At 32.6% G+C, this 26,686-nt stretch overlaps 2 protein-coding genes across 4 annotated transcripts in view; one reads left to right on the plus strand and one right to left on the minus strand.

Annotated features, from left to right (window-relative positions):
• Positions 1–11,133, minus strand: part of LOC120354947 (protein BTG2-like) — a 196,062-nt gene extending 184,929 nt beyond the window's left edge. The window contains exons 1-2 of one of the 3 annotated variants that reach the window (XM_039443130.1): positions 10,984–11,133; positions 6,891–7,085 (exon numbers count right to left, since the gene is read on the minus strand). The gene's annotated coding sequence lies outside the window, so the exon portion shown is untranslated. Of the gene's footprint in view, positions 1–6,890; positions 7,086–10,979 lie in introns of all 3 variants that reach the window. The other 2 variants (XM_039443128.1, XM_039443129.1) reach the window with 2 other exon arrangements.
• Positions 11,134–13,925: 2,792 nt separating this feature from the next.
• LOC111047009 (microtubule-associated serine/threonine-protein kinase 3) overlaps positions 13,926–26,686 on the plus strand; it is a 118,621-nt gene continuing 105,860 nt past the window's right edge. The window contains exons 1-6 of the mRNA XM_039441875.1: positions 13,926–14,487; positions 15,508–15,578; positions 18,524–18,626; positions 19,157–19,220; positions 19,989–20,097; positions 24,628–25,062. Coding sequence (XP_039297809.1) covers positions 14,310–14,487; positions 15,508–15,578; positions 18,524–18,626; positions 19,157–19,220; positions 19,989–20,097; positions 24,628–25,062 — 960 coding nt within the window. The 5' untranslated portion in view covers positions 13,926–14,309. The remainder of the gene's footprint in view (positions 14,488–15,507; positions 15,579–18,523; positions 18,627–19,156; positions 19,221–19,988; positions 20,098–24,627; positions 25,063–26,686) is intronic.

Raw genomic sequence — 26,686 nt, forward strand, 5'->3', positions numbered from 1 at the left:
GAATCGTGACCCGACCAAATAGTACGGGCTACGAAGTTCTAGCCCGAGTCACCCGGAATCGGAGCGCTCCTATTGGTTGATATATAGTTTCGCGTCGTCTGCTCTGGTCTGCAGTCAAGTAAACAACACAACTTAATGCAAATATGGAGGATTATTACGAATACAAACATGAGTTTGTTTTTGAAGGCAAATTTATTTAATAAAATAATTGGAAAGGAGGAAATTTACACATTATTGGCTGGTAAGTTTATTAATTGCATTTTTGACAATATTATTAGTTTATTATGACTATTATATTAAAATATATTTTTGCTCATGACGTGATCTATCCAAAACTGTTAGGCTTTTTAGTGTTCATCAAGGAAATTGAATAATAAAATAAATAATATAATATTTTGTTAATATTATTCTGTGTGGTCATGAAAGTTATTGATCCATTTAAATAGCATTGAAATATTTACTTTTGATTTTGGCTACTTCTGTTTCTTCTTAGATTTTAATTTATTGCTGTTTATCCTCAATACCTAGGCCTATTCGTATTTTTTATGGCATAATTTATTAAAAAAATAAATAGAATTTCATTATCAAATTTCAGAATACTTAATCGGCTAAACAGAAACTTAAACCTAATATACTTCACTCATTTTCATTTCATTAAAAAGTTTGTTATTCTATGGAATAGGCCTATGCATAATAAAGATTATAAAAATTATCTCTTGCTTTCTATAAGAATAATTTTATTATTTGCTATGCAGGTCCTCTGCATTTCATAAAGATTGATTTTAATTTAAATTCAATAGCTCAAGTACTTAAACTTTATGATTTTCGTTTTACAGGCAGCTTGGCCTTCTTCAAGTCCTATCTGAAACAAAACTATGGCCACATCGAGATGGCTGGTTTAGCAGCAGGTAAGGCGCTTTCATGCAATCCTCTTATAATATAATTTCTATCACATAATAACGATTAGTGATAGTAGTCACATTGGTATAAATAATTTTACAATATTCTGCTGCTATTTTTTGTAGAGACTGATAATTTACGCCAAGCTAGAAACTTGGAGCTTTTACATTAGAGTTGTCATTCAAAGTTTTTAACAAATTATGGCAATATGTTAAAATTACAGCAAAATTGGTTCCTCAACTTGTAAAAATCCCTCTATCTAACATGATTTTTGTTTCCCATACATTGTAAACACTGAGAAAGTTGCCAACAAAATTTTCCTCCATTACAAGTCCATGTAGGATATGCTTTCTAAGCGAAAATTTTGACAGCTTTTGTTGCTCTACATTGTTTGAGAACAGCAAATTTTTAAAGATAATCAACAACTTTTTTATAGAAGAATCTGTAAAAACTTTGGTGTATAATATGCAGCTTTAAACCCATTGCATTTTGAAAACTTAAACCAAGCTACTCCACAATTGAAAGAAGTCTATCTTTTCGTTAATACTAAAGAAGATACAGAGAAAAACCTAAAAGACTTACAGTATAGAGAAATCTCTAAAACTGTGAGACGAATAAAATGTTTAGGAAAATTTGTAACCTTTAATTTTCCATAGGATAGTCAGTATTTGATTGAATGCCAGTATTTGATTAACATTGGTGTTGCTATTCTTTTGCCAGATTTTTTACAATGTAGAAATATAATCAATAATTGTTAATTTTTAACAAAATTTTCAATCTAATTAGGCCTATGCAAGTGTATTATTTATTGAAAAGTAAATTCACTTGATGAGTACAATAAATTGATGGTTCTAAAGAAGAATGAACAATTGATATTACATAAGATATACTGGTATCAGCTATAAAAGGCAGAGAATCGGCAACGTTTTTCTTCTATATTACTCTACTGCCAATATAACGTGACCTCACTATAGACGCGTTTCTTCTATGTTATATGTTCATGATTATAACTTTATTTGTGCTACTCTTCCGGTGTAATTTAATCAAGACAACTTCAAAAAAGTGGCACTGATACAGCCTGTTTGAGAGTGATTTATAACATATTGAAAATTAAGAACTACAATGAATTTTGCAAGCACCACTGTATATAGACTGCACTTCTAGTAATTATAACATAATGCTTAGTAGGCCTACCTTATGGAAGTCAATCATGTTCACTACTTAATGATGTTTTAATATCATTGTTTTCTTTATGTTACAGAAGTCACCACAGAGGGTCATGTGTGGACTACTGATGCAACAAAAGTGAAATTTATTTGGGATTAAAAGTTAACAGACCGTTGTGCAACCCGGTGATAATCTTGTATTAAAGGAACTTCTTATGTAGCAGGCACAAGTTATGAAGTTGGTAAAGGCTATTATTAATTACATCAGATGACTTTTGTTGCTGCAAGAGTGTCGACCATGTTCATCTACTGAAGCTGCAATGACATCCACTATCTCATAGAATGTTCTATGAGCAGTACTTTGAGGAAAATTATATCTGTCATCAGCAGCTAAGAATGTCTCTGGTTTCCTCAACATCCAAACTGTAAAAAGTATTTTCTCCTCAAGAGGTATTTTTATATTTGCAGGCTGATTAATTCTCCTTCCTATAACTTCTAAGAGCACCTAAAAATGTTGATGTTAACCTTTGTAGAATTGGAATTTAATAAAAAAAAACAATCAACCAATTTTCGATTTGAAATACACCATGTTTGGTTTTTCGTATGGCCTATATCTTACAGTACCTCTATTATACGCTCATATGGCCCGCCGCAAAGTAGACCCACGCTAATCCACGAAAAGCAACCCACGCCGTGGGATTGCTATAGAATTATTCATAATCAATCAGCTGACAAGTGGATTATTCATTGCATGTATTACACAGATGTCTGGAGAAGCTTAGCAATGGTTTACAAAACATCCCACGGCGTGGGTTGCTTTTCATGGATTAGCGTGGGTCTACGTTGTGGCGGGCCTATAGTTGGGTCTAGTCAACTATGACCATCCTATAACTAAAGACGTGATCGATCTATCCAGGAATGCCTGGTCATTGGAAATAAATGATAATAATTTAAAGTAGTCTACAGCACTGATTTCATTATAAAAAATGATATAGTCAATTTCGAATAAAATAACAAACCAGTTACTTGAGATGAGTAACAACTTAACAGAAATGGTGCAACAACAGAAACTAGTCTCTCAAAATGTTTTATAAAAATTTGGTTTAGAAAATGTAATGTTGGCTCTATTTCTAAACTCATTTTGGTTCTTTTAAAATGTCAAAAATAAATCAGTTTTTCTTTCATTTTTATACAATTTAAAAGCAGCCAAAATATATTTTTAGGGAAAATGGTATTATTTTCATTCAATGAAGACTAATGCAGTGGTCTCTTTGATGACGCCAAAAAATATAGTCCTACAATATATAATGATTATTAAACAAGAATCCAAAATCTACACCGCGACCCACTTGGTATGTTTTCAGTAGGTGACCTGAATAGAATAATGCTACATTAACCATGTTTACAAAATTTCAGTGGAAAGATTCTGATGATAATAGTATGGAATCTTTTATCTGCATGATTGCTAAGACATTCTAAAATGGCTTTTAAACTCACTCATATTATAAAGTGATATTATAATTTCAAAATAACCCAAGCTGTGAGGTCTCGTATTATTACGTTCCTGTTGGAATAATTCATTGAAAACCCTTAAAGGATTTCCCAATTCCTCCACAACAACCGCAGCAACTGGCCCTACAATGTTTGGTGCATCATAATAATTATTATTATTGTTATTCTGTTCCTTATCCAATTCTCCTAGAATAAACTCATTTATTACAGCATGAGCCATGTTTGTTTTGCAAAACAACTTACTTTTAGTGTCACACCAGTGTGTGTGAGTGTGTTTTATTCAAATATTTGCGCCATCCGAATATTCAAAAGTACGCGCCTAACAGCATCGACCGGTCGATGTCTGGTTGTCGTTCCATGGGATCACTAGTCTGCCCCGGGTCAGCCGCCATTTTGTTCGGCTCTGGGTCACTCGAGTCACTGACTCAAAAGTATCCCTGAAGATAACCAAAGACTGCCTTATTTCTTGTGCCCCAGCTACCAGCTTGCATTTCACACGGCCTACAGTGGTGGCGCTCTCTGGTCTGGTGTTCCAGTCTGATAGCCTATAGTGAGGTCCTCGTTATAATGGCAATGAAGAGAGATAGGAGAAAAACGTTGCCAAGTCTCTCCATTTTGCCACTGAGTGTACACACCTGTTACTCAATTCATCCCATTGAATTTGATCTAATAATAATTATCATTTCCTAGATAAAATAATCAATTTAATGTCAAATTAATCAAGGAAATATATTTTTTCATAATTTGATTCGTAAATTTGCTTTCATAACTGAGATCAGATTTTTATTTTTATACAAATCTGAAATGGCGGCTAATTTAAAAAGCTGTGATACAACAATCTGAATTTCAAAACAACAGAAATTCAGTTATTTGGTAGGTATTCTACTCCAATTTATTTTAAAGATAATAGAAAAATAGGAATCCTATCCAAAAAAGTAATTTCAATGTAAGTAATTCTGAAATAACCTTTCAATATTATTTATACCAGTACGAGTAGGTCTAACCTATATGTGTAGCCTAATTGAAGCATGGATAAAGTCTAGGATGGTTAGATATCAACTTTTAAAATGTCATTTCAGGTATTTTAATTTGTGTTTCTCATACGGTAATGTCTAAAATTATTTAATTGTTTCAAAAATACATTTTAAATCAATTACCGTATACGACTTGTGTACTCAAATATTTTGATAGAATGAAGAAAAATTTGGCGTCTGAGAATTGAAGAGCTCGTTTCCAAAACCCACTAAGTCCAAAATTATCAAAATTGAGTTATCATATGATTCTGATCTTATTTTTTGAGAGCTATCTATCTATCCTACTGTTATTTTCCTAATCCCACTATTTACATTGTTATAAGAGTATAAAAAGTAGAATTTTTTCCAAACCCAAGCTTAGTCCATGAACAATGTTTTCCAAATGCCACTGTGTGATGAGCAATGGTTCTACGCATGCGCGCCACCATCACGCATGCGCACCAGACCAAATAGCACACACCTCGAGAAGAATTATAGGAAGATGCAAACCATTCTTTTGCCAGAAGAATACCATCAAATACTAAAAAAACATGACACTTTGAAAATATTGGGTGATCATTGGAAGATTTTAGATTTCAAAAAAACTGCAGAGAATGTTTTAGTGAAAAAGCTTCCGTTCTTAATGAGGGAGCAACGGATTTTCAAATTCACAAAAGAGTCTACGAGTGTTGAGGTGAAAAATACATACACTGGATGCTTCAATCAACACAACATTATAAAAAACAGTGTGAATAAAGTGTGGAAAGCTCTATACAAACGAGTACAAAGTGTGGATGAAATAAATAAAATAAGTGAATTGAAGAAGAAAGACTGTTGCAGTTCGTCGATTTATCAGAAGATGTGAACAACTTCTATAAAAAGGCTCTGATAAATGCAGAGGAAAATGAAAACATACGTGATTTCACCGAAACGTTATATGATGAAGAAGAGCCCTTCCTGTAAATTTCATTTGAATAAATTTTTATATTTGGACTTTATCGTTTTCCTCTTCGATTCACTCTTCAAAATATTATTTTTCTTTCAGTATTATTTTTTTGAAATAAAACTCATTGTCTTTAATTTTCAAAGATAGCAAAAATATTCTGATTCATTCTGCAACATTCAAGATATAACACAAACGGTATAAATATTATGAAGAAGAGCCCTTCCTGTAAATTTTTTATATATTGAGACTTTATCAGTTCGCTTGATAATCAATTCACTTTTCAAAACTATTTTTTGTTCATTATTATTTTTTATGTTTTTGAAATAGAACTAATTGTCTTTCATTCTACTTATTTATTGTAGCTCTACACTATCCTGATTTTTGATAATGTTGATTCATGTGAAAAAATCTATTTTAGTCCTTTTTCATAGATTAACTCTCAAGATATATTATTTTTCTGTCAATTGGAGTGGGTTATGAGAAATTTTTATGTCTTAAAACCCTCAATAAAAATTAATCTTAAAAGTCTTGTTCATTTACAATGCATTAAGAGTCCATGAAAGAGTGTCTTATGTTTTCCAAACTCATCTAAGTCCAAACATTTTTTCCTAACTCCACTACGTCCATGGACTTAGTTGGTGTTTGGAAAAAAACCGTTGCAAATTTATTAATATCTCATTTAAAATGTAAGTTATTCATATATTTTCATGTTTATTATCATAAGGAACATAGTTGGAAATAGAAAAAAGCTACTTCCTAGAATAATATGAATTGGAACAAAAAATCGTTCTACTGAAAAATTGTGACTTTGGACATAGTGGTTTTTGGAAACGACCTCTTCAATTGTTTGTTTACTTTTGTACAGTCACTGTCAAAAGTGAAAATAAAATATTCTGGCAAACTGACAACATTGCAAAGCGAGAGAGAGAGAGATAGCGCTATCTGTCTTGTATGATAACTGTTGTATGAAATGGTATCATGCCAAATGTGTTAATATTTCATCAGTTGATCTCAAGAAAATTGGTGAGTTAGGTGACCTTTCCAAATGGAACTGTCCGTCTTGCGAATCTAGGTTAGAAAAGTGTCGTGAAGCCAGGTTTGAGTCAGCTGATATTATTGACTTGGCCATCAGACTTAGTAATATTGGTTCTAGATTAGATGCAATTGATTCTTTTAATGATAGACTGTTTCAAAAAATTGAATCTATGATTGATGTGAAATTAAAAACATTTCTAAGTGTGACTAAGGACAATCATGAACATGTTTGTGTTGACAGCTTGAATAAAAGTGTAAAAGAACTGACTAAATACTATGATGGACATAATAGTAGTTTTAATCAGAGAATTGATTTACCCGATCAGGACAATAACAATAGTGACTTGATCTATAATATGCATGATCAGTTAAATGATAATAATCAATCATCTTCTTCTCCATCCGTATGTGTCTCAAACTTGCCTGTTCCAACAATCAATGATAGTAAGTCTAATGATAACAGCTGGGCTTCAGTAGTTGGTAGGAAAAATAGGAAACCTAAAAACCCAGTTCCTGGAAACAAAGGACAACGGCCTGTGAGTTCCAAGTTGCAGGGTAATGTAAATGTTAAAAAGAATAGAAAATTTATTATTGGTAACATGACCGGTATTGACTATCTGACAGTTTTGGATCGTAAAATGTTTCTGTTTGTCTCTAGATTGACTCCTGATACATCTTGCGAGATCCTTGAAGAGTTTTTGACCAAGCAGGATATAAACGATTCTGTAGTTGAAAAACTCTCATCTAAGCATCCAAGCTCATACTCATCTTTCAAAGTTGGGGTTCCTGCTAGTGTGTTTGAACGTGTTTATAAGCCGGAATTCTGGCCCTCCAATACATATGTTGCAAAATATTTCACAAGGAAGCAGGTTGTTAATGATCATTTAAACTCAAAGGCTTCTCTAAAAATTGCAAATACTTAATTGATAATGTGAATAGCTCTGCTTCTGATGTTCAATCTAGTTTGGTGGTTGTTCATTGGAATACACAGGGGTTGCTTAATAAATTGGATGAACTTGTTAATCTAAACTCTAGTCTTGATCAAGATATACTTTGCATTTGTGAACATTGGCTGGGATCACTTGAACTCGGGGAGATTTCAGTCTTTGGATATACTTGTGTCAGCGCTTATTGTAGAGCTCATGGTAAAAGAGGTGGGTCTGCTATATTTTTGAAAAATGATCTGACTGGATTCGAAGTTGATTATTTAATTGAACTGTCAGTACAGCGTGTCTGTGAGATCTCAGCAGTTCAAATAGATGAGCTTAATGTCATCTGTATCGAGGTGTACAGAGTACCTGATGATAGTAATTGGATAATTTCTTTGAAATTATGTTCAACTTGCTTGATAGGCTTAATAATAGGAATAAATCAAATGCTTCTGTAATCCTTTGCGGTGATTTTAATATTGATATTATGACCAATTCTACCTTCAAGATGGTGTTTCAAAATTTGTTACTTAGTTTTAATCTCAAATTATTAATTAATGAAGTTACCAGACCAGCCTCCACATTGTTTGGTTCAGGCTCATGTATCGACAATGTTGCCACTTCTATTCATGTAGATAGAATAGTTTCAACAGCAGTCAAACCTATGTTAGTGTCTGACCATTTTGCCATAATTTTTAAGTGTTCATTAGATTTAAGCTCCCATAAGACTGTTGTTTATGCTGATCATAAACCCAATAGAGTTATTCGTCATATATGTAATACTAATGTTATCCATTTTGAATCTTTACTGGCTGTAGTAAATTGGCTGTTTATTTTTTCATTTGTTTCCATTGATGATAAATTTGCCCATTTCCATGAAATTTTTGTTGGTATTGTGGACTGTGTTTTTCCATTGAAGAATGTTTCCAGAAGAACTTTTTCACATAAGGTAAAATGGTATAACAACGAATTAAGACAAATGAAAGAATTCTGTTTGATGTTGTATGAATTGTATAGAAGCACTGGTTTGCTCAATTATAGAATAAGTTTTAATAACTGTAAAAAACTTTTTAGAAAAATGGTGAAAGAAGCCAAACGTAATTACAATAATAATCGTATCCTTCAGGCTACTGTAAAACCCAAGATATTGTGGTCTATAGTAAGAGAGAATATGAACAAGAATGATGTATCGAAGTGTATTGACAGTGATGGTCACACTCCAGATGGTTTTAATAATTTCTTTTTAGACAATGTTAATCGTATTGTCCAGAGTGTTCCTCCTGCGCATTGCAGTGTAGCACACTATCTTGATAAGTTTAAAAATTCTGTACCTGATGCTGTTAATAGTTCTTTTGTTTTCCACCATACTAGTGTTGAACAGGTTCATAACACCATTTTATCTTTAAAAAATAGTTCCTGTCTTGATGTTTTTAATCTTAATTCTTTTATTGTTAAACTTGCTTCTCCTTTTATTTGTGAAATTTTGTGTTGCTTATTTAATGATTGCATTGATGAGGGGATATTTCCTAAATGCCTCAAATACTCTAAGGTAATTCCCTTGTTTAAAAAGGGCTCTACTTCTGATTATAATAATTTCAGACCCATTTCTATAATTCCTATTTTCTCCAAAATTTTTGAGAATATTTTATAAGTGCAAATGATTGAATACTTTGAAAAAAATAATCTTTTCAGTGATAGTCAATATGGGTTTAGACCTTTTAGAGGAACTGGAATGGCTATCTCTGAATTTATGAAGCACTGCATGTATTCTATTGATGAGAGAAATAGGGTTAAGGGCAGTTTCTTTGATATGTCTAAGGCGTTTGATACTATAAAGCATGATATCTTATTGCAGAAACTGAGGTTTTATGGCTTTGATAATAATGCAGTCAATCTGATTTCCTCTTACTTAAATGATAGATTTCAGGCAGTCTTTTATAACAACTGCTTCTCAAAATTTTGTGAAGTGAGATTTGGTGTCCCTCAAGGTTCTACACTGGGCCCACTTCTTTTTATTATCTATGTTAATGATCTTCCAGCTGCCATAAGCAATGATTTTGTTAAGTCATTCATGTTTGCTGATGACTTGGCTATTCAGATCAAATGTAATAATTTGTTAAATTACTCTCAAAATTGTGTTAATTTAATTGTTGAAGACTGGTCTGCTGCAAATTCACTCTGTCTTAACAAGGACAAAACCCAAATGTTGGATTTTGGCTTCACTTCTAGTAGTGACAATACAAAATTTTTGGGCATCACATTGCAGAGTAATCTTAAGTGGGAGACTCATGTAAACTTATTATTTAAGAGAGTATCTAAAGGTTTATTTTTATTGAACCGTTTGAAATTCTTTGTTAACCCAGTTGTACTAATTACTGTCTATTATGCATATGTTCATAGCCATTTGTCTTATGGTATTGTTGCCTGGGGGAATGACACTAACGTTAAGAGACTGTTTGTTTTGCAGAAGCGTGCAATAAGAGTGATTGCTCATGTCCATGGTCGAACACATTGTAAACCTCTATTCCAACAAATGAAAATATTAACTGTATCTGCTATCTATGCTTTTGAGTGTTTAATGTATATAAAGAAGAATCTGGCATTTATTCCTTTGAATAATACTGTTCATAATCATTTTACTAGGAATGCGTCTGCTCTCAGAGTGAATCAATGTAATTATTCATACACACTAAATGGTTTTATTGAGTATGGCATCAGACTGTTTAATAATTTACCTGATAACATTAAATGTCTAGAGACTAAATGTTTTAAGAATAGAATAAAAACTTTCCTTGTTGAAAAATGTCCATACAATAAAAATGAACTGTTAGATAATATGTGATACATAATCTGTGATCTTATGACTGTTTTAACTCATCTGTTTTATATATGTTTTGACTTTGTTATGCATTTTGAAAAAATGTTACAGCAATAAAAAGAATTTGAATTTGATAGAAAAGGACAGCAACATTATTGTCAATCGTACACTGCCATTATAACGTGGACCTCACTATAGTGTAAAACAGGACTTGGACTTGATGTAGTCTATAGACTACTTGCCTACTGTTGGTTAATGAGTTGGTGTCTCAGTGTCTGGGACGAGCCTCAGTTTACATACCCATTGTCTGATGATTAACCTCAATTAACTAATCTCATGCTGATTATCCATGACAATTTATAATAATTGCAAATGAATCTAGTGCAGACCTTTACAAGCATGACACATTTTCAAAATGAACGGTTTTATCGTGATTGCTGGGAAGATTGATACTGAACAAATATAAAAGGAAGCCTTCAAGTTTTTCAAAATTTTATTTGAAAAAGAAAACTATAGGCTAAAACAGTTCTTAATTTTATTTATGCGAGTGTCAAATGAATTGGACCACTTAACCTAACCTCAAATTAATTGAGTTCGAATATTGAGGAAACATCTAAAATAATCATATACCCAGTAATAAAATAATAGGATATCATGTACCTACAAACGTAACAATACGATGGCGTGTACGAAAAAGAATGATTCCATCCAAAATCTATATTTTGTATTATGTCGTCTGCCTTGAAAACACTGACCAGTATCAACATCATTCACTCCCAATCCGAATTCCGAACATCATGAATCAGCTAATCAGATTTACATCATTTGAAAAGTGACGTCATAATGTCAGAAGTCAGATGGAAAATATCGCTACATCACTATTCAGTTTAGAGTTGTTTTGATAAATAATCAACTATACATAATAATTATTTGATGAAAAAAAATTCAAAACTGGATTGAAAGTCATTTCTGTAGCATATTAGTGAAAGGTTATATTTATTAAGATTTTATGTCCAATGCGGTACATACAAACTCAATTTTTTGTTTATATTTGAATATGCATAATGAATAAATAAATATCAGCCCATGATTGTTCAAATTGTTAATATTTTTTCTTTAAAGTGATTAATAATTATTGATAAAGTTGGGCATGTGTGAAACATATGTTACAGTATCTGTTTTGGGGCGAAAAGTAGTCGGCTCTGTTCTGCACCGGGGGCGTGACAGTCGAGACTGACGACAGTCGAGGCCTGCGACAGTAGAGGACTGTTTTCCGGTCCTCTACGATCGTAGGCCTCGACTGTCAGGAGTGTACGAAAATTGAAGAGTCCTCTACTGTCGCCTAACGCACACGACATTTTGAGGACTCTTTTTTAGGAGTCCTCTGCGGTCGCAGGTCTCGACTGTCGGGGCTGTTCAAAAATTGAAGAGGCCTCAACTGTCGCCTGCGTTAGGCGACATTCGAGGCCTCTTTTCCAGGAGTTGAGGCCTCTCTAATTTTTGTACAGCCCCAACAGTCGATACCTTCGACGGTAGAGGACTCCTGGAAAAGAGGCCTCGAGTGTCGCCTAACGCAGGCGACATTTGAGCACTGAACTCTATACTAACTGGAATGGACTAGCAACACGAAGAAAGTGAGGCAGCTGGTAAAGATAGGCAACCCGCATTGCTGTGGGATTCGTCATTTTGTAACACATTGGCTCTTATGGGAAAATGCATTGCACAGTTTTAATTTCTATTTTATTTCTTTATTGTATGTCTTATTCCATTGAAGCGTTATTCTTCCTTTATTAAGCAGTTCATTGTTAACTTTTTGAGAGCGAAAATAATGAAATAGGTTGAATATGAATAAAGAAAAGATTTTTTTTCATTTGTGACTGCAGTAGTTTTAGTATTGTCAACTTTTCACAAGCAAGGGAATAACTTTGGGCCAGATTTCAGAGAAGCGTACCATTTATTAATTTTTATTTATTCAACAAGGACAAATATAAATTGTCATGAAATGATTGAGAATGAAAAAACAGGCTCATAGTCCTTATTATTCCAATACCGAATTTTGTTCATACACAGTCCAAAGGAGGGCTGTTTTTAATTGAAACTATTAAACACAGTCTTATGTTCATTTTGATAGGATATACTATTGTTTTTGGATTATATGATTTATTGTTAAAGGAAAGATTTATGATTTATTGTTTGAGGAAATATCTCAATTTAATAATATAGGCCTACTTACAGCAGGCTATGAATGTAGAATTATGTAGGTGTGCATTGGTGTAATTTCAAATCGTGTAAGAGTGGGAGTTTCAGAAATGAAGCAAATAACGAAGAAACAGTTTATTATATTATATGACTATGATAAGCAAACAGTAAAATATGCTACATAATTACCAGAGTAAAATGAACAATTTGAAATTGAAAGATTTCAAAAATTAATTACAATTCAGCTGATAACAATCTCATATTTTTTTACAATACAAAAGTAGGTAAATAAAATGAATTATGTGGACTCATGATGATTCAATAACACAGGATTATTGGATATGTAATGATAGCAGTATACTAGGCATTCTGATAACATTTAAAATCATGTAAGTGTGGGAGTTTCAGAAATGATGCACAGAAATCTATGAAGAAAGTTCTATATCAATTGTATTATAATTATGATAATATGATAAGCAAACAGTAAAATATGCTAAATAATCATTATAATATTGTAAATTAAACGAGTATTTGAAACTTATAGCACCCTTTATTTAAAAAAAAACTTTAAAATAGTTTCGGTTTAGACCATCTTCAGGTTATAAAGACTATTGAAACTAGTTGTTCAACTATTTTAAAGTTTTTTAAAAAATAAATATAAGATTTATTTTGTTTTATTAATTTAAAAGTAGCCCATGTCAATAGGTGTTTTGTTCTTCAACTATGTTTCTTTATTTTAGATGCTATAACGTGGGTCTAAATTTTCAATTAGCATAGAAACTATCACCGTATACTAGGAATATAACCAAATTTGTTGTTATATTTTTGGTCAAATAAACTGATCAATATAGAAAAAAATATTGGAAATGTATGTAAAACAAAAAGGTTACTTCAAATTAATTGATAGACTTAAAATGTTTGACTTGACTGTGAAATGGTATTTTATTTCCTTTAACATGCCCATTCTTGCATCCAAATGCAACAAAATACATCACCATTTCTCGGTCGTATTTTTATTCAATTCTACGCATTTTACAACAAATACATCACAATATTAAAGAGAAAAGGTTGTGATCTAATACTGATAGCCCTAATACTCATTTAAAACCGTTTTTCAACTTTAAAAATGAATAATCATACTCAAGAGCTGCAACAACCTGCTTTAATGTATGAGTACGAGAGAGAAGGGAATCCCACACGGTAGGCCTGTCTCATTCACTCCGCCTTACACACTTTTGGCTGTAGCTTAGCATTGAACAGCCCGTTCCAGTTAGTATAGAGCTCACTGCATTTGAGGCCTCTTTTCCAGGAGTCCTCTACCGTCGCTGGCCTCGAATGTCGCAGTCTCTACCGTCGCTGGTCTCGACTGTAGCAGGACTCTTCTGTCGTTTGCCTCGTTTGACCCGGCCCTTCTGCACCTACCCAGCACTCCCAGCAGTTTTGTCCTGCTGTGAGCAGTGGCATTGTTGGTGACGGGCTGTCCGTGATTGAAAATTATTATTTTCAATTTGTGAATTATAAATGGAATATCAGAGGCAATATGCATGCGGATTGGGGTCAGTGATATTATTAAGCTAAAGTTTCGGTGAGGAAAGTGTTTCTAAGACTTGAAAAATGTAATGTTAGTGTAATGTGAAGAAGCCTTTGTCAATAATGACAATTGCAACATTAGGATTTCTTCAGACCACGGAAGTCCGATATTATTCATGTATATTATGGACAAAGGATAGTTTTGATGATGATTATTTGGGTGTTTGAGCAATTCGAATTAGAAACTCAGTTACAATTAACATGGATCCAAACAAAGGCAGGCCTAGTAGAGCAAGGTCCCGCTTGTATTCGTTGACAACCAAATCAGGGTTAGGTTTGACTCTTGAAGAACAAGTTTGGAACAACTCGATCGATGAGAGTGGACATAGAAGATACTCTGATTCTGAAGAAAGGATAGAGAAACCAAATTTGAAAACTGGTAAGAATGTTCAAGTTGAAAAATTTCTGAGTTCTAGATGTATTAACTTAAGGTATTTATTTATGACGTTTTTGTTAGAAATTTTATACGATACTACCTACATCTCATTTCATGTTGTTTCATGTCATTATTTGAAATTTAGTTCTGTATTCTGTTAAGGGGATTGTATGTCATGTTTATTTAAGTCATCCTAATATAACCTTCTGTGACGGATATTGGGATCTTCATTTTGTTTTTGACTATTGAACTAGCAGATTTAGTTGGAAGCTTCAGACGTCAAGAAAACAATGCTCAATAAGAGGTGATCAGTATAGTTTGCTACTAACTTTTATCGTCTAAGAGAATATGTAGGCTATTTATGTCTTAAAGTCAGTTGTTAGGTAAAGGTAGCTTATTGTACAGCTTGACTGGCCTGCTTAGCCTCTGATTTGGCACTTTTATGTGTCATGTGTATGGAAGCTCTGTCTGGTTACCAGCACATCCAGACTTGCGTTTATCTTATAAAGTGGGAAGACTGTGAGGATCCTCTCTAATGAAAAAATGACGATAGTGCTTCAGTATCAACACAGGACTCTTAGTGCCCTCTTCGGAGCATCATCTACATCACCTCACAGAGTGAGGCTATGCAAAATCACACTCTATTTTAATAAATGAACAAATACTTTTATTAAACAGATTTTGAGATAATGGCATGGAATAAAGCACCTTAAGTTCCTGAGAAGGTAATCCAGCCTGATCAACATATAAGCCTCAATATGCTCACCCCATGATAGTTTCCTGTCTAAGGTAGCCTTACTGGAGCAAAGTCTATTACAAATCAAATCTTTCAAAACTAGAAAAATGTTTTATCATAAACTACTCGTAAGCCTATATTGTATTTATTAATAGAAAAAACGACATTGTGTGCTTGTTGTGTTTGTCTTTTATTAATAAACCCATCCAGTTGTGGGTGAAAAAAATGTAGAAGTTTTTTCAACAAAATTTGCTTTAGTGAGTCTTACATGTTTGATGCTTTTTCAGAAATGTCAAACTTGGTCTTTATGAGGAACTCTACCTTAGGACAGTCTGCTCCTTCATTGTCAAACACAATGGTGAGTAAGAGTATGTTACTCATTTACATATAAAAGAGTACAGTATTCGAATTGGTCAATTGGTTTCACCATATTTTTTAGCTAACTTGAAATATAGCGAATAGAGGTTATTTTATCATTAATTAGAACTGCTGGAAAATAGCTGACTGAATTCCATTCAATTCATTTTATCTCCTGAAATTCACGTTTTAGGTTGGCCACTAACTTAATGTTTCACATGTCTGATACGTCTGTACAGTAAAAAGCATAAACTTCAGGGACTGTGGTCTGCAGGCGGAAAACTGCTGTATATGTGAACAGAGAATATTATTTTATTGGTTCATCAGACAGACAGTCGTATCGGACATGTGAAACGTTAAGTTGGTGGCCAGCATTTAAGTCAGTGGAAATTCACTTTTCCATTATAATATAGAAGTATGGGGAGCAGAGCAGCGTATGAGACTCATTTTAAAAAACTTTTTATAATACAAAAGCATATTATTAGAGCTGCGCTTGGAAGACCCAGACTATCCCAGCAGATTAATATTTGAAGAGATAGATCTACCAACGTTACGTCAAACTTATGTGACAAATTTAATTCTTTTTATTAATAAAAATACACATCAATTTACCCGTCGCACAATCCCTTATAATATACGGCCAACTGTAGTAAATGCTTTCAATATTAACTTTACTCCATTACCATCTAGTAAACACCAATTTTAATATCAGAGTAATAAACTAGTAAATAAAATTCCGGAAGTCTTTATTAATGCTAAAATATCAAAAACCAAATTGAGGTTAATAAGATCTTGGGTGAAACAGAACTATTATTTTAAAATTGAGAATTGAGTTGGCTAAATCAACAGTTTTTGGCAATATTAATTGTGTAAAAATTATTAAAACTTGACAATTTTTATATTATTTTTCTGTGTATCTATATTTTGTTTATCAAGTACTTGACTATTGATAAAATTCAACATCCATACATTATTTACCATATATCAACATAATTGTATCATTTGTACTGCTGTTATTGGATTAAAAAATGTATTTCTTATTTTTAGAACTCGTGGCTGGAGCTCAAGGCTTCTTTTTCCAGTCACGCCAAAAACTATTGTAATTTAATGATTATTCTGTTTGTAAAAATATTTCTTGTAATTGGCAATAAATTCATTATTCATTCATTTAAAAAAAAATATAGAAATGCATTGTCACTGTCTTCTATAGTAGATAGCTGAGATTCTAGTTATCCTGGTATATCTGATCTAATGTTAATGGTTGATTCCTTTCAATAACGATCAATTCTACCCAAAATATATTCATCAAGAAAATGTACCTTTCCATGATCTAATAATACATTTTAATAATTGAGATTGAATATTTATAAATTCATTGAATTTTTACGTATCATACAATTTGGCAATTGTGCGGAGTTGGTAGAAGATGGAGCAATATGAATTGTCTAATGAGAAACAAAGATTAGTAAACTAACGTTAATCAGATGCTGACTTTGAAATGTTAATCTCACTATAGGGTCACATCAATAACTTCAACTTATTCAGGTCTATACTGACAGATTGATACTTGATGTCTGGGTCGTTGACTGGGGGTGACAAATAGACCGCGTCGTAGTCGTGCATCCAGCCGGGTCATCCGGCAGCCGGCAGGAAAAGACGTCTCTTCGTCCGATTCATTGAGCGAGGATCGCAGTACAAGGACCGCTCGAGAAGTAGGGTTTTCTCGAATCTCTTAAGGTCCATTTCCTGATCATCAGTGGGAAGTTTGTTGAAGATCGTCAATGCCGCTATCTGGAAGCTCTTTTGATTGCTTGTCAATCGTGCTCGTGGAACTTCCAGGTTCCCTGCTGACCGTGTATTGTAGTTGTGGACCTCATTTCTCCTTCTAATTTGTTCATTATTCTTCTTCTTCACATGCATCAATGCAACAAAATATATTGGCTGTAAACAGAAATAAATAATTTCTTTGTTATTCTTTGACCAATCTTAATAGATAAGGTATCCTTGAAATCTTGATAAAATTTGCTATCTTTTTTGCCTCTTGTAAATTTTCTATTAAGTGAACGGTTTTCGTGAAATTTGCCATCAAAAATTTTAAATGACCGTCATTTTGAAAATTTACATAGAATTTTTTTCATTTCATTTTTTAAAGTTGAGTCTTTATAGCATAAATATGCATGCCAAATTTCAGATTTGAACAACATTTCGTACTTGACATAAACATTCCCAAGTAAAAAAAAAAACAAAATAGCAGCTATAAGGATAACCGCTGAGTTTTGGACACTTACAATACGACATTTGTAGTCTCCTATCATCCAGGAACAATACCTTAAAATGTTCGACACTACTTCTGAAACACTCTGTATACTGATTTCCCAAAGGCCTACTTGTATAATTATAAAGTCCTTAGCACAAGTACACCTGAATAATAATTTTACAGTAATTCTGATCTGGCGAAAAATATAATCATCTAAGAAGAAATTAGAGATCAATATCCCAATTAATTTATTAAATCTTGAATACATTCAACTTTATGATACTATCTATATCAACTACTAACTCTGGCTGATGACTTCGGATCTTCGGAAATAATCTAATTTTTTTGAATAATGTAGAATGATACGAGCTTCACTTTCTTTGTAATGTCAAATACATTAACTATGTAACGAAATATTAATGATGTCTTTGTACCGTGCAACATTAACATCATTATTAGCTATCTATCTTCCAATGAATTTATTCTCAGTGTGATTTGATTATTCTACTAAAAGATTTGCAATTTTCAGTTGAGTGGTTTCAATGAGTTATTTTGATTCTCACATCTAGTGTCATCTTGATGAACTTTGTGTTTTAAATGTATCACTTCTATTATTGACGGATACTATCCAGCCTCAAGGTTAACGATTGACTGAATTGAGTTATACCTTTGTTTGTTTGAAATTGCAGAAGGAGCTAAACATAGGAAGAAGGAGTAGTAGAGTTCTGCAAAGAAAAAGCTTTATTTCAAATACATCACCAACACTGCCAAGATGTCACTCGCCAATGTCAGGTTATTCATCTCTCTTATTTATTTTCAAATAGTTGTCAGAAGTAGCCTACTTATTGGAAAATTATTAAGATGATGGCATAGTCTCCGGAAGTTCTTATTTAAACAATTATTTTGAAAATTACAGAAATAATATTGAGATTGGAAAATGATTACATTAATCACATGAAATAATAATAAGTCTTCCTAGGATATCATAATCATATAGGATACTTATCATCCGTCTATAATGTTAGAATGCTTGCACAGTCTGTTCTTATGATATTGCGTCAATTTTCCTTTCTCAGTTTAAATGTTTCATTATAGATCATTGCAATAATTGTATTGATAAATAAGTGATTGATTGATTGATTTACTTGTGATTTTTGCCAAAACCAAGGTTAGCAGTCCTATGTGTACAGGTTTTATCTTTTGATCGAAAAATCTATGATACTTGAGTGTGATTTAGTGTGTTATTTATAGAGCTATTACATTTTACCTATCAAAAAAGTAATTGTGATTTACGATTTCATATTTTGAATTTTGTTTGACAGGAAGTCCACTAGAAAGTCCACGCATGTCTCCCAGTCAGCATTTCCCGTTTCCTACAGTAAAAAGGTAACTGAATTATGTCTCTATCAAACAGTATGATATTTATAGATTGCAGGTGCTGTATTTTTATTTTTACCTGCTTCATATTTATTTTATTTGAGGCTTACATTCAAATTCCATTCAATGTAGTTTTTTACTGCATCTTGTGAGTCTCACCTCTATTATCGTCTTGTTTCTCATATTGCTTAGTTTTCCTCTATTGTTCATATCTTGTAGCCTTTTCTTGATATTTAAAGTTCCTCTGATTAATCCATGGTAGCTTCTTGGATTTATATCATGAGATACCAATCATAGGTAATGATAGTTTTGTTTGAGTTATGGATTTGTAATACAGTATATACATTTTGAATGCAGAATATTAATTTAAATAATTCAATTTTAAATCCAAACTTCAAAGTTTACCGGCCAAGTTTGAAGGTATAAACGTCAATTTTTGGAAAAGGTTTTTTTAAGTAGTATTTACAAGTAATTATGTATATCATAAGCAGAAAATGGATTTATCTGAATAGCTCAATTTTTGAGCTCCATACAACGGCCAAGTTTGAAGGTATAAACGTCAATTTTTGAAAAATGTTTTTTTTAAGTAGTATTTACAAGTAATTATGTATATCATAAGCAGAAAATGGATTTATCTGAAGAGCTCAAGTTTTGGAAAGGATATTTTTTCCAAGTAGTATTTACAAGTAATTATGTATATCATAAGCAAAAAAAATGGATTTTTATGAAGATCTCAAAAGTTTTTATCATTGACTCCAATCATTCCAATGTTTGTAGACCCTACAATCACCTGGGCAACGAATGTAGAGGAGATGGAAGAAGATGGTCAGTGGCCTCCCTTCCATCATCTGGCTATGGCACAACACCTGGAAGCTCTAATGTCTCGGTAAATATTTCATTATCTTCTTCATTAATTAATTAATTAATTCACGAATCATGTCAACGTTTTGCCGCGAAGCAAACGACTTAATCCAGAGAACTTCCTCTCCCGAATTTTATTAGATTGATATCATAGTGAAAAATATGGTTAGTTTTTTTGTTTGTTTTCAATCCATCACAAACATTCGGAATTCAGACTTAGAAAATGATCTGTCTTGCATCCACATATTATTATTATTTGAAAATGGAGTTGGAGCTTGGGAAATCAATTGAATCATGTCATCAGGCGATTAACGACATAAATAAGAAGTTTGATGAACAAAACAAGCAAATTAGCACATGCCTCATCAACATCGATAAGCTTTCAACAGAAGTAGCTAGCCTCAGGAAAGAAAATGCAGAACTGAAGGAACGCGTCGAGGATATGGAACAATACTCAAGATCGAACATGCTGGAAATAAATGGTATACCCAAAAAACAGGATGAAGATGTAACAGAAATCATTTGTAGAATGAGCGAAGCATTAGGACACAAAATAAAAGCAGATGCAATCGACATTTGTCACAGACTTAAACAACGAAATGAAAACCTACCTCCACCAATCGTTGTCAAGTTCGTTCGTAGAACAGACAAACAAGTAATATTGAATAAAAGGAAAGTTACGAGGCAGTTTTCTACAAAGCAGATGGGAGAAACAACGGACCATCCAGTCTATGTGAATGAAAGTCTAGCACCTACGCGAAGAAGGATTTTCACCATGGCGAGAGAGATCTTCAAAAGAGGCGACATCAAATACCTATGGATCAAGGAAGGGAAGATTCTAGCTAGGAAAGAAGACGGAACACCAGTTATTGAACTCAAGAACAGTGAACAAGTGAAAAAGTTGAGCGTGATTAGTGCATCTAAGCAGCCAGGTAACCAAGAAAATAACAGTGTCAGTACCGTAAATAAAAATGTCATCAGAGATAAGTAGCAGAGAAACACTAATTATTCATCAAAATATACGCAGTCTGCGAAGTAATTTCGATTTATTCTTAGTGCAAATGAGGAAATTAGAAAACAACCCGCTAATAATAGTCTTGACAGAAATATGGATACTAGAGAATGAAATAGACTTATATCATATAGAGGGCTATTCCGTACATGGTAATTTCAATCATAACTACAGAGCAGGAGGAACTTTGGTTTATATAAGCAGTGAGATAACGTTCAAAACAAAGACAATAGTTTTTATTTCAGCGGACTGTGTACATATATCTTGTTCATATAATAATTTTGAATTTCAGTTGTTGGCTGCTTACAGGTTGCAATCAAACTCACCCAAAATATTTCTTAACGAATTAACCTTGTACTTAGAAGAAACATTTAATATTAACGAAAACAATGAGGTCCCTTTCTTTTTCACGGGAGATATAAATATAGATCTTTTTCAGAACACCAGAATTATTGACGATTACAAATATTTAATGAATAGTTTTGGATTTGAATCACTCAATACTGATTACACTCATAGGTCCCGATTTTCCAACTCTTTAATAGATCATCTTTACTTAAAATCCGGCAAAAATAGAACAAAACTGAATAAAATTAATCTAATTCCAGAAATACTACATTTAGATATAACTGATCACAGTACACTCATACTTAAAGTTGAAGGATTGAAGAGATCCAACGAAGAAGCAGATACAAATTATAGAAAAATATGCCTAATCAATTACCGGAAGTTGAATAATATTTTATCATCGATTGATTGGGATAGAGAAATACCAGCAGTATCAGTTGATGAGGGATGGGAAAATTTCATTGACATTTTAAAAAGCGCTATCAAAGATTCACAAGAAAATCTTCTTTTAGAAAATAAATTGACACAGAAATATAGGTCGCCATGGATGAATAGTTATCTGATCAAGCAAATAAACTTAAGAAATGAGTTATACAAGAATGTTATCAAACAACCTAATAATGACGACTTAAAACAAATATACAATACATTCAAAAATAACTTACGTAATGAACTGAGAGAAAGAAAACAATATTATTATTCAAAACTGTTTAGAGAAAGCCAGGGAAACATTAGAAAGACGTGGAAAACAATTGACGCGTTAATAGGATTGAAAAAAATAAAGAACCACTAAAACTGATTGTTGATGAGCAGGGAAATAGCATACATGATAGTAATAAAATTTCTAATTCGTTTAATTCTTATTTTCTAAATGTTGTGAATAAAATGAATGATGAATTAGAACAAACCACATTGCAAACCAGGGAAGAGCCTGCTAGAATATCAAAAATAAGGTTTCCATACAATTCTCCAACAAATTCAATTTTTCTCCACCCTACAAATCCGGAGGAAGTAGCAAGTACAATAAGAAAATTGAAAAATAAATCTTCGCCAGGTGTAGATGGGATAAGCACAAGCATGATTAAAAAAACTTACATGAATTATTTGAACAAATTAACCGATCTAATTAACCTGAGTATTGCCAAAGGAAAATTCCCAAGCATGTTCAAACACAGCGTAGTTATACCTATTCCTAAAAAGCCAAATTGTAAAAACATAGATCAGTTCCGCCCAATTTCACTTTTACCGGTTTTTTCCAAGATTTTAGAAAAAATATTCAAGATTAGACTTGAAAACTTTTATAAAAATAATAACTTTTTTAGTGATAACCAATATGGTTTCCGTGAAGGAAGAAGTACAGAAGCGGCAATTAAAAATCTCATTTCAAAAATAAATGACAGTTTTAGTGTTAATAATAAGTGTGCAGCTCTGTTTCTTGATATATCTAAAGCATATGATGCAATTGATAAAAACATGCTTCTAAAAAAACTTGATTTATCAGGAGTAAGAGGAATTGCCAATGATTGGTTAAGATGCTACCTATCTAATAGGAGTCAAAGGGTCAGAATTAACGATACGTTGAGTGAACCGGGGACATTACCATAGGTATTCCTCAAGGATCAGTGTTATCAAGTACTTTATTCCTGGTCTTTATTAACGATTTGACGGATGGTGACTTACAGGGAAAGATTACATCTTTTGCAGACGATACAGTTATATTTTATTCGGCCAAAACAAATCAAGAACTTAAAAATAAATTAGAAATGGATCTTAAGCACCTTAGGTGGTGGTTTTGCGAAAATAAATTAACTATCAACACAGACAAATCTAATATAATACAATTTAATCTTCAAAACACGGATCAGGAGTTAACTAGTATTTACTTCCATAAATTAGATTGTGCGCAACAGGTGAATAATATATTGTGTAACTGTGAAACTATAAAACAAGCACGTACAGTTAAATATCTGGGCCTCATATTGGATAGTAGGCTCACTTGGTCAGATCATGTACAGAAGATAAAAAATGAGTTATTTGTATACATAAGGAAGTTCTATTACCTCAGACAGTTATGTCCAAAAGAAGTATTGTTACAATTATACCATGCAATTATTGGTTCTAGAATAAATTATGGAATAATATGCTATGGGAGTGCATACAATGTTCATATTAAACCTGTGATTACTGGTCAGAAACATATCATAAAAATAATTTGTAATAAACCTAAACAATATAGTTCAATGATGCTCTTCAGAGAACTATCAATATTATCAGTGAGACATTCTTTTCTATTCAAAGCATTGCTGGATTTAGCTGGAAATAATTTCGATATTCAACAGATGAGAGAAAGAATAAACCTCAGGAATTCACAGGACATTAACCTCCCAAAACCAAGATTAGAACATTCCAGACGACACTTCAAATACATAGCTATAAAAATATTCAATTCACTTCCAGTAACAACAAGGAAAATAACGTCGCGTCAGTTATTTAGGAAAGAAATCAAGAAATTCATTTTACAACTAGACAACCCGAATGATTTTTTTACTAAATTAATATAGGTCTAAATTTAGTATAATTTACACATTACACGACATGAACACTGCAACAATCAAAGATCATTGAACTCACAAATCCCGTCCGGTATGCGTAAACAGTAAGACAGTATGAAATTTCAATCACTGTATCTTTCTTCAAAACGCATTCATTTATGGTATAATTACATCAGCACTTTGAAAAAAAAAACGAAACGTTAACTAAGAATAAAATTGAACTAAATATGAAAAAAGCAACCACTCCGTACATAGTTTTAAGTTTTGTGTAAGTGTGTGTGTGTGTGTGTGTGTGTGTGTGTGTTTGTGCGCATGTGTGAATGTGTGTGCGTATGAATGTGTGCGCATATGTGAATGTGTGTGCGTATGAATGTGTGCAAGAATGATTATAAATATTGACATATTGATTTATTTCAATATAATACCATATTCAATTATTATGTTCTTCATGATATAATATTTAAATTTGTATATAAATATTTTATTATATATATTCAAGTGTCCCCACACAGGGTAGCCTATAGGGAACACATATTAGAAATTAGGAAACAATATTGTATTTGATTTTTGGAATGCATTTGATTGTATAATTATTTTTTTTTAATAAAGAATTTTTTTTATAATTATTTGATTAATGTTACAGTCGCAGTGCTCGAGTCAGGAACGCTTGCACCAACTACCGTCGGTGCCGACGTCTGACGAATTGCGGCTGCTGACTCGTCACTTCTCGTCAAATGACAGCGCGGATGACGAGGGCCATCGCTCTCCCTTGAGTCGGCCGCGGTCTCGCAGCCTCAGCAGTCCCAGTCGCTCTCCAGTCATGGACAATGACATCGTTGCCATGAATATGCTCTACAAAGAACGCTTTCCCAAGGCCACACAGCAAATGGAGGAACGGCTCAAGAACTTCATCAACGAGAACCGATCGGTGATGCATGAATCTTCGCCCATCATCAGATTTGTACACCACCAAGTTGTGGAGATAGCGCGGGACTGCCTTTCCAAATCGGAGGAAAAACTCATCACTCGCCGATACTTCTATGAGATGTCTGAGAATTTGGAACGGCTTCTTGGAGAGGTAAACTTTTACTTTCGTTTCATCAGCTGTTCAACTTGTGGGTTGGAACTTTGAAAATGCAAATGAAACTTTATTCTGCATTTCAAAAAATACATCAATTATTAATACAATGAACATTTCAGAACTATACTGACAGCAATTGTATATAGACGCTGCCAGTTTGAAATTCTTCTAAGAATACATTTTATAATACAGTGGTATGAGTAGCACTATAAAATAAATTATAAATTAAAATGGCTGCGGCCATAGCGGTACAATTATAAAAAAATAAGACAATAAGGAATAGAAAACACTTTTCAAAAATAAATATAGTTGAAATGATTGTGCAGAAATTTTTAACTCAAAAGAAAAAAGACAATTCAGAAAGCATAGTATAATTTACAATACAATTGATTCCCTGCTAATATAATGAAATACAATTAGAAATACAATGAGAATACAATTGTAGATTAAGATACAGTTATAAATGTTACGAAAATACTTGAAGCAAACTAATTCATATTTTTGAAATAACCATGTTTTTATTGTTTTAATGAAACTGAATGAGGGATTGATTTATTGAGTACTTTATTTTTGTAGATTACAATATATACTGGCTTATACACTTATATACAATAGCTTACAATACAGCAAAATTATAGATGAATTTACAAAATATAAATTAAGAAAATAATTATTGAGCTGTATATGATATGAAAAAAAGCAATTTGTAATAACTGTAGATAAAATAGATAATATTGTTATGCATCTACATAAATTGACGGAGCTTTGGACATATCAATGTCATAGGATTTGGACTTATCAAGGGACAAAGAATAACTAATGGATGAATGAAGGATATTCTCAGTCTTAAGAGGCATTCCGTTTTCACAATTACCGTATCCTAAAAATATCAATCGGAAACCACTCCGACGTCAATCAGTCAGAAAGCTGCAAATTAGACAAGTATTAATAATGGACGATGATAGAATAATATATAATAATATAGTATATAAGCTAGACAAAATATACCGTAAAATGAAAATGAACACATGCTTATGAGCGTGGAGTATGAACACCTATTGCATAGCATGCATTTGTAGTCTGAGCAAATTGTATTCTCGATATGAAAACTATTTGGATCAAACCACTAACAAGAGCGTTGCTCTCAATTGTAATCATCAGATACAACTTGAAGAAAGCATTCACTCAATACAAGATCGTTTGCATGTGCTTACGGCTCATTGTGTCTTTCATCTTCATCTACACTATAATAAAGGAAAGAATTGGCTTACACACGGGATAGGATGTTGGCTTATACTACGGGATAGGAAAAATATGTTTGACGTATCATCACATCTGAACTACTGGAATGATTAACTTGACATTTTGCTTATAGATTCTTAATTATTCGGGGATGGTTATAGGTCTATTTTCAATTCTTGAAGATTTCATTACATCAAGTTTTCAGTTTTTCAAATTTTAAAATACACCCTTGCGGAGCACGGGTTACCTGCTAGTTATTGATATTTTTATCTACGACCATGTTGATTATAAATTTTATACTACCCATGTAATAATTATATGCAATTATTGTAAACCCGGTAAAACTGGACCTCTCTATCAGTTTTAATTTAAGCACTGC

The sequence above is a fragment of the Nilaparvata lugens genome, chromosome X, assembly GCF_014356525.2.
Source record: "Nilaparvata lugens isolate BPH chromosome X, ASM1435652v1, whole genome shotgun sequence".
NCBI classification, from domain to species: Eukaryota; Metazoa; Arthropoda; class Insecta; order Hemiptera; family Delphacidae; genus Nilaparvata; species Nilaparvata lugens.